Raw genomic sequence first — 9,646 nt, 5'->3', positions numbered from 1 at the left:
TTTAATTATCTATAAAAATTCTTGGAAGTAAGGGAGAGGAATAAAGCATGTCTTATCAAAATACTAATTCTGCAAACCCATAATTCAAATAATTAATAATTTTTTGTTTTTAATTTCAGTAAGCAACGTTATGAAGTGGACCTTGCTTCTTTTTTTTGGCCTTCTGGCTTTAACAACAAAAACTCTTGCAGAGGAAGATATTGATTTAGCCGATTTTGATCTGTCTGAAATAAATGACAGTGATGAGGAGCTTTTACGGGAAATTGAAGAGAAAAGTTTAGTAAGTAAAGAATGGATAAGTTTTATATGGTATTATATGAGAAAACAAGTTATGAGAAATGGATTGCTAACAGTTTAGATTATTAAAAGTGCTAAGCATTATATTTATTAATGATTCTTATTATTAAGGTCTACTAACATATATTTACATACTTTGCTTGAATTAATTTTTACACTTTTAAATCCTACTATGTAGGAATACCAGTACTATGTACTATGTACGGGTATTCCATCCCATTATTATCTATTATTTCTTCTATGTTCTGTATATGGGAACATAGATAAAGCATGGAAGAAGACAAAATGATCAGCATATATCAGAAAAAACAATTATTATAACGAAATCAAAACACGTATATATTTTTAAACAATATCTCATGTATAAAATTAAATATTTCAGAATAATGACATAAACCGTGAAAATGAAATTGCAAATAAAATAGCTGCCGACGCACTTGATGCCCAAAATAATGTATTAAATCCAGTTGTAGAAAGTAAGTAAATATAACTTTTGGAAATAATTAAAAAATTTATAATCAACTCTTTATAAATTGTATATAATATATATTACATTAATTTTACCTCTCTTTTGTTTGAAGCTGATAAGTATAAGGATATTTATGCTTAGTGCTCTATTGTGATACTGTTTTGTTTTTTGTTCTATTTTTATATTTAATTACACGTTTACGTGGTAAATTTAATACCAACTTATATTACAATAGGGGTATTCACGATTTCTCCTATAAAAATATTAAAAATTTTATTTATAAAGAATTTTTCACCTCCCATTTTTATTCCATATACGTCGTTTGTAACGGTATAATATATCTCATATTTCAGTTGATCCATGCGAAAAGATGCATTGTGGTGCTGGACGTGTATGTCAATTAAACGGTATTGTAGCTAAATGTGTCTGCATACCGGAATGTCCAGAAGAAACAGATGTACGTCGTCATGTGTGCACCGGTAAAAACGAAACTTGGCCATCTGATTGCGCTGTATACCAACAACGTTGTCTATGCGATACACATGAACCAGGTTGCAAAAATCCTGATAATGTCCATTTACACATAGATTACTATGGTGTATGTCATGAACAACAGGTATCCAAAATTAAATTATATTTGTGAATAATCACATATGTACTATACAATAAAATTTAAATCTTTAGGAATGCACAGAAGAAGATAAGAAAGATTTTCCACGTCGCATGCGTGATTGGCTCTTCAACGTTATGAGAGACTTAGCTGAACGTGATGAACTTACCGAACATTATATGCAAATGGAATTGGAAGCAGAAACGAATATGACACGCCGTTGGGCTAATGCTGCTGTTTGGAAATGGTGTGATTTAGACAGTAATACCGATCGTTCAATTTCACGTCACGAACTTTTCCCAATTCGTGCACCACTAGTAAGCTTGGAACAGTGTATAGCACCATTCCTTGATTCTTGCGATTCAAACAATGATCATCGCATTACCTTAGTAGAATGGGGTGCCTGCTTGGAATTAGATGAAGTAATTACATATATATTAAATATATCATGACTATTTCATATGTGTACTAATACCTTATATTACAGGCTGATCTACACGCACGTTGTGATGATATACACAAAACTGTGCCACATTTGCTTGGTTAAGTCTCACTACTTAGAGGTGTAAACGGGATGTTATATATAAATCATATATTTGTCGTTAAAAATATATTTCAATAATGTGCCGCAAAAAATGTCAATGTAATTTAATAAATCTTAATGTAAATTTTTTTTACAAATATTTGCTTTAAACATGTCTTACTAACCGTAATAAATCAAATAATGTACATATACATATATGTAGAAATATTATTCAAATAAAGTTGGAAATCATAATTCTACATATTTTAAATAATTCGTAATGACTATATAAAAAATAATTATTTCAATTTAATTTTATTATACAGACTAAATTAGAATTATTAGACTAGATAAAATAGCTTATATTTACATTATATTATACATTACATTATATTTAATTTACATTTCGTATTTTATAGTATAAAGAATTTAATTCGGAAGTTAATTCTCGTCACTATCCAATGTTTCAGTAAAATAACAAAAATTTCTGAAACGAATCAAACAAATTAAAAATCTTGCCAAAGTCAAGCCAGTGTAGACGCTCGGGTAATTTTACAAAGCACATTTAACTATGCGTTTATACAAGCTTGCTTTTAAGCAAGATTTTTGCATAAACGGTTTTTCTCTCTCTCTTACATATATAGACGCCGAATAAGTAAGGTAACTCTTAAGTTTCAATATGAGATTCTAAATTCATATTTATATCTGAAATTTGTGGCACTGTAGCGTTAAGTCGCCACTTATATGTCAACCAGATGTCAACAAACTTTTTTAATCACTCTAGACTCAAGCAAGAAAATAATATCGAGAGGTTGATTATTACAGATTATTAAATAATAGATATGTTAGCTAAACGTATAGTTTTCGAAGTGATCCTATAGAACTAGAACAGGTTCATCGAAAAAATTGTTAAGTTTCATTCATGATTCACAGATGTTTCCTAATCCAAACCAAATAGTTAAAAAAAATGTTAAACTTCGACTCAATTAACTATATGGTTTCTTAGGTTCCTTATAAGTGAAATAAAATTATATATTTTAAAACTATTGAAATTCTTTATCCTTTAAATTCTATCTGCTACTTTTTATACTAAATACTATGTTTTTTTTAAGCACTTTAATTTGAATTTAAATTATTTTAAATGTTTTAAAATTAAGACCTAGTCAGACTCCTTTGTAACGAAACTTTTTCAGGACCTTGCAATTTTTTTTTAGTTTTTTCTATGTATATTTGAACTCTTCTATAGCAAATTCCTCTCTGTTACCAAATTTTTTAAGTAGGTTTTCATATTGAATAACTTTACTGTCCCAACTCTCCCAAATATTTGTCAATGAATTTGGAATAGCTGTTAGTAGCTACTGAACTATTATTAAAAATAAAATTCTATATCAAATAAGAATGACAATGTCAAGTATGACAGAGTTGTCCTCTTGTAAAATTAGGGACAGCGAATTGTATAGACTTGTCATCAATTTCGTCCACTGTGGTCTTTGAAATGGCGGCCTTCTCCGCAAAGCTCACTTGAGCGTATGAGCGACGTTATTTCTTGGTATCACAATGGGACGCCAAACTAAAGTTACTATCAAACAATTACACATCATAAACAATATGGTCTTAAAATTATACATTTATTGACGATGTCGTATATAAATGAATAACAAAACGGAGAATTTTCTATAGTTCTGGGCTGCTTGTAAAAGGGAAAGCAGAAGAATTTACGGAAACATTAAGTCGCATACACTTTATAGTAAATAATGTTTGATTAAAAAAATTTATAAAAGAGCATAATATCGGAAATTATGTTATAGTCAATACCGAAAACATTGATTGACGGTTAAGTATTTTCAATTCTTTTTTTTTAATATTAGTTATATAAATAAATACATAGTTACATGTCAAAATGCTATAAAAGCAAAAGAAATCATTTCTAACTCCTCTATAACAATAACTTCTTTACAATAAAGCGTTTTAACAGTAATATGACTTCGTTATAGATGAGTCCAACTATAAATACAAAATTAAAAAAATTTAATAGTTTTCAATATTACTAAATTTTTCAATTTTACCGCCAGGTACATGTTAACATCTTTTATTATTTTACACAAGATGTCGCAGCAACATTCTTGCATTTGCTTTTCCACACATTTCGTAAACAGATTTTGACAGTCAAACATAAACATTGATTTTCACTTCAAATACAAGTTCTTTAAGTTATATTCAAATAAAACCCTTTAATTATTCAAATTTAGAAGTTATAGATTAATTAGATGTTAAATTTTTAAAATACTAATCTAATAATAGAATATAGTGAGCAGCACATAGCTGTAATGTATATAACAGCAGCCTATGATTAAATATACTTCGATATATGACAATATCTAATGAACGAAATATTAATGACACTTTGCTTAAAAGCTGATAAGTGGTTGGATTGGTAATAAATTCTATAATCTTCATACAATAGTATTTTAGAATACCTACACTGCAAAATGAATGACCGAAATCGTACATATCGATTTCCATTACTCTTCTGCTTTATATTAAAGGTTTAAAAAGATGACGCAATCTGCTGCATTTAAAAAGAAATAACTATAAAAGAAATAAAATGATAAATGTTACTCAATATACGTAGTAAAAATAAAAGCATATTTATTTCGCAAGTTTAATCTAAACCATTTAAATTTATTTATATTATATATATATTTATAAGATCTCGAGACGAGATTTACAATTTATTAATTCATTTATATGTTAATAAAAATATAAAGATTTTTTTTTGTTAAACGTATTAAAAAAATTTATATAACAAACACAAAAATTATTAAATTATAGTCAGCTGTTTTGAAAATTACTGCTTAAGAGTACTGTTTGGAATATACAAACTTTCATGTTTATTTATGTTTATTGAAAATTTATTTTACGTTTACATTGTGTGTCATACAAATGTTGTTGATGCTGATTTTAATTGTTATAATGATAGATGAAATTAAATTTAAAATTAATAGGCTTGTGACAGCATTACAGTGTTTTTACGCTGGGGATCGGCAACGTTTTCCTCCTGTTAATCACAAAGAATAAATAGTCAATATCTATTGAAATTTTTAAGCAATTTATTAGGTTGAATTTACCTTCTTTCCAATCAACGATTTGTGGATATGTGGTATAACACCACCACCAGCAATTGTTGCTTTAATAAGGCTATCAAGTTCTTCATCACCACGAATTGCCAATTGCAAATGACGAGGTGTAATACGTTTTACCTTTAAATCCTTGGAAGCATTACCAGCCAACTCAAGCACCTAAAATAAAATAATAATTAATAAGTTTTAATTAATGAAATCCTAATATATTTTTAGAAATCAATCCTACTAACAACATATTAAAATAAAACAGTGAATTTCGGTAATATTTTCATTTTTAGGCTAATCCTATTTAACTTAAGATTTATGTAGTTCCGTATTCTAAGATTATGTATATGAGTTACAGCTCTTTTCTCAAAATATCTAAGTTAGAATCTGGAAATGTATACATTGATCACACAAACAATACACACATCATCTAACACCTACTGGTATGCAATTTTTTTTATTACTAACATAAACACTTATAACATTAAGTAGTAGTTCGTTTTTTATTTAATAATTTTCAACTTTAAATTCGATATCTAGATTTACTTATCTATATCGATATTTAGTGTATTGGAAAAATTTGAACATATTAGATTTTGCTCAAATTCATGATAAAAATTGGGGTACCCCATTTTACTTCACGGATAAATGTGTTTATAAAAACATCGATAACTCGGTGCAAATTATCGAAAAAGATCTCAAAAATTTATGTAAATGAAGTCTGTTCAAATATATATTCGTGAGGTACTGTATACGAAATTGAAAGCGAGTATATTTAATATAAACAAACTATTGCACACATAGTTAATATAACACATTTATATATTTTGAAAATAACTATTAACTAAATTAATTGTAAAAATTCTACAAGTTTGAATTTCCTTCTTTATAAAACAAATTATTAAAGATAGAATTTTATAATTACAAAACCAAATTATTAAAGATAGAATTTTATAATTATTATACAAATTATTACAGATAGAATTTTATAATTATAAAACAAATTATTAAAGTTAGAATTTTACAATTATAAAACAAAGTATTAATAATATTAAAATTTTATATACAGTATTTATTTTTGATGGAGATTTAAAGTCAAAATTATAACGGAGAAACCGAAATATAAAACAAAATAAAATGCAGGATATATAGAGGAATTATACAAATATGTATACTTGTATAACGGCAGAGTAAATGAAAAAAACAAAAAATATTTGTCTAATATATATACATATATATCAATTGTAAACAATTATTTGTAAATAAAACAAAAAAAAAAACATTTGAATATATAAAAATTATATAATCGTGTGCATATAACACACATACAAATAAAGCTCTTATATAATATTGACTGCATTTTCATTTAACGCAGTGAAAATAAACAAAAAAAAAAAAAAAATTATTTAAGAAAAAATCACATTTATAATAGCTCACATTACCACAAGTGGTATGTGAAATACAGGGAAAAAAATGTTTTTTCTAAGCAAGAAAACATATTGTTGGATTAAAAAAAATGGCGGGCGAATGACGCTACAAATAAAAACGTTACACTGGAATTGTCAGTACGAAGCATAAAGTTTGCTTATGTACAGCACACACACATACAGTCTAACGAAACATAGCTGGCGAAGAATACAAAATTAAAGGGGATGAGAAAATTATAATTTTTGGCGGGCAACACTTTATCGTCACAATCTTACAAGAATTTCTAACATGTAATGAAATGTAATTTTTATATTGAGACTTACTTCAGCGGTTAAATATTCCAAAATGGCTGCGGAATATACTGCAGCAGTAGCACCAACGCGTCCATGTGAAGTTGTACGACTTTTTAAGTGGCGGTGTATACGTCCAACAGGGAACTAAAATACAAAAACATTTTCGTTATAGCTTATTGGCTACATCATACACAAGAAAAAAAAAAAACAAAAAGCGCGCCAAAAAATTTTGAGTGCGCGTTTGGTTATGTTTATCTTACTTGTAAGCCGGCGCGAGCAGAACGAGATACTGCTTTAGCCTTTGCCTTGCCTGAATCTTTACCAGCTTTTCCTCCAGCCTTAAATATAATTAAAAATTATTAACGTAAAGCACAAACATTTAACTAACAGTTATTGTGAAAAAAAAATATCTTCCGATTCCGCGTAAACTTATAATAAATATTTATTCCCACATATTGTCTGTTTACAAAACCATCATTTTAATTATTTAATTATCACCAATTTCAATATTTGTTGGTTTTCATAAGAATTCTGAATTTCTTTGGTTTTGCGCACACGAACACACATACCGAAGCACGCTCGAACACGATTCACAATAACTGTTCTAATTTATATTAACACAAAAACTTTCTACTGCTATTTACCATGATCAAATCAAATTTTTTTTAATATGGTTTCAATTACAAACAAATTTAAAATATTTCTTTATTCCACAATATTTAGGGATTTTAACGAATCGCCTACTTTCACGTCTGCACTCTTGAACGTATAGCTTGTAAATGATAGCAGCTCTGAAAATGAAATGAAGTATAAAGAAAATTTCACTTTTTATGTTCACATGGTTGTATTCGGTTATTAAAAGGGAAATTCATTAAAATCTATTATACAATTAAATTACAAGGAAATATAGTACGAAATATTTTAAATAATATATATATCTGTTTTATACATTGCATGACGTTTTTATTTTAACTTTAAATATGAATGAATTTGGTATGTCAAGTGCTACTTTGGCTGCAAACATGTAAATATATGTTAAGAATACTAAAATTGATTAATATACCCAATAAAATAATTGTGATATAATTTAATAGAAATTCCTATTCAGAATTTAATAAAGTAATAAAAGATAATTTAAAAAATCGGCTGTAATAATTATTATCTTGAAGCTAATTTCCTGAATTGTTATATATTAAACTTTGTAACTGTTTAACATACATGTAAACAGTTACGTTAGGTTGGATTATACCGGCGATCCCTGGTGAATCCACTTAAGCCTGTTGGCCCATTGTGTTACCGTATATAGAGGAAAAACTCAGGTTTAAAACCACCTAGAACCTTTGGCGAAGCCTAAAATGCTATTTTGTGTCAGGTCCTGCATTTGGTCAAGATCCTCAAGAAAGGGAGATCCTAAAGTATTGAGTCGCCGCCGTGCATAACACAGCTTTCGTTTATTAGTGGATAATAAATTGTACACAGAAAAACAAAAATATTTTGCAAAGCAGTTTAAGCTCAGTCTATGTGTATGCACACTTTTTTAATTCATTTAATTATTCATTTAAAATACATAAACATGCGAATTCACATTGCATGCGAATTTTGTTTTCGAATTTGTACTTCTGATTTCTTGTTTTCAAAACAAAATGGATAATTTAGATGTAATGTATTTAGCGAAAAATCAGTTATTAAATTATTTAATAATTTTAAATTAAAATCATATGAAAATCATTTCAACCTTCGATTTCCTCGAATGAATGAATTTCAAAACAAATATTTTGTCTTATTGAATGATCGCACGATGGAGACAACACATCGCACAAATAGTTTTCAGCAGCTGTAACCAGTCGCATATGATTACTTATATTCCATTTGTTCGTATCAATGATTTTTTCTTCAAGCGTTTTATACAATGTTTGTATTATGAACCTTAGTTGATAAAAGTTGATTGATTTAGCGTTTACATTATCGCTTCGGATTTTCATTTTGAACATTGTTACATTTTTTAATATATTGATGAGCAATCAGCTGGAAACGTTATTATGGAAACAAGGGTTGTAAATAATATAAATAAATTTATAAATAATTATTGAAAAATTTTATTACTTTAAAAAAAATGAAATAAGCTGAATAAAAATGTACACTATTTATAGAATTTTGAAAAGTCTTTTAATTGGTAATTACAAATATTGACTATTTCAAGAAAATTTTTTTAGAAAAATTTAGAAACGATACCGATTCGCAAGTAAATACTCCTAATACAGAATTAATAAAAAACACAAAACTAGAATGATACAATTTTGTGAAACTTAAAGTCCAAGTCAAACTTCTAAATTTAGTAAATTTCAAGTATTATAAGAAATTTTAATTTCTTATAAATAAATAAATATTATTTCAATATTTCAACTCCAATATTAAATATCTTTGAAAAAGTTCAACAAATAAATCATTTTTTAAATGATTTCGTAAATAACAACACAGCCTCCACAGCAACGTTACTAACTTGACACTACTAATATATTATTTTAAAAATCTGCCATTTCGCCATTTTTGTGCCAAAAATTTATCAATAACGCATTAAATTCAGCACTGTATTCAGAAAAAGATGTTAATTGAAGTCAACTTTCAGTCAAAGTTCCAAGTTTGTTGTGCCTACTTTTATATTGTAAAATCGACTTTGGTTGCTGGTTTTGCGCTCAAAGTCGATTTCTACTAACAAAGTTTATAATTTGAACCCCTTATTATTTTTATTCTCTGGATTCAAACATTTGTCTTTGATATATATATCATTATATTAAAAAAAAACAATCAATACTTAATGCTTGACACATGCAACACTTTAAAAATATAAGTTTTACCCAATATGCCAAAAAATTCTTTTTTATTTAAATTCATTATTAA

The 9,646-nt window shown here is 27.2% G+C and overlaps 2 protein-coding genes across 2 annotated transcripts; one reads left to right on the top strand and one right to left on the bottom strand.

Moving 5' to 3' along the window:
* Positions 1-130: 130 nt before the first annotated feature.
* LOC119684477 (SPARC-like) lies at positions 131-2,150 on the top strand (the record flags this gene model as incomplete). The annotated part of the gene is given in 5 exon segments (XM_038098521.1): positions 131-280; positions 680-773; positions 1,120-1,382; positions 1,451-1,798; positions 1,864-2,150. Coding segments are annotated over 5 exon segments (915 nt in total). The 3' UTR covers positions 1,924-2,150.
* Positions 2,151-4,782: 2,632 nt separating this feature from the next.
* LOC119685240 (histone H2A.v) lies at positions 4,783-7,570 on the bottom strand. Its single transcript, XM_038099476.1, has 5 exons — positions 7,393-7,570; positions 7,009-7,086; positions 6,779-6,892; positions 5,028-5,198; positions 4,783-4,957 (listed from the first exon to the last, which is right to left on the bottom strand). Exons 1-5 carry the CDS (start codon positions 7,393-7,395, stop codon positions 4,898-4,900), a joined length of 426 nt encoding a protein of 141 aa, XP_037955404.1. The 5' UTR covers positions 7,396-7,570; the 3' UTR covers positions 4,783-4,897.
* Positions 7,571-9,646: the final 2,076 nt, after the last annotated feature.

This window comes from Teleopsis dalmanni, chromosome 2 (genome assembly GCF_002237135.1).
Source record: "Teleopsis dalmanni isolate 2A chromosome 2, ASM223713v2, whole genome shotgun sequence".
NCBI classification, from domain to species: Eukaryota; Metazoa; Arthropoda; class Insecta; order Diptera; family Diopsidae; genus Teleopsis; species Teleopsis dalmanni.
This window is presented reverse-complemented; position numbering and strand designations above follow the sequence as displayed.

Coding starts and splice junctions, on each gene's coding strand:
- LOC119685240 (XM_038099476.1), bottom strand. Junction 6,893..7,008: donor CTGCTCGCGCCGGCTTACAA/GTAAGATAAACA, acceptor TTTGTATTTTAG/TTCCCTGTTGGACGTATACA. Junction 5,199..6,778: donor TGGAATATTTAACCGCTGAA/GTAAGTCTCAAT, acceptor ATTTTATTTTAG/GTGCTTGAGTTGGCTGGTAA.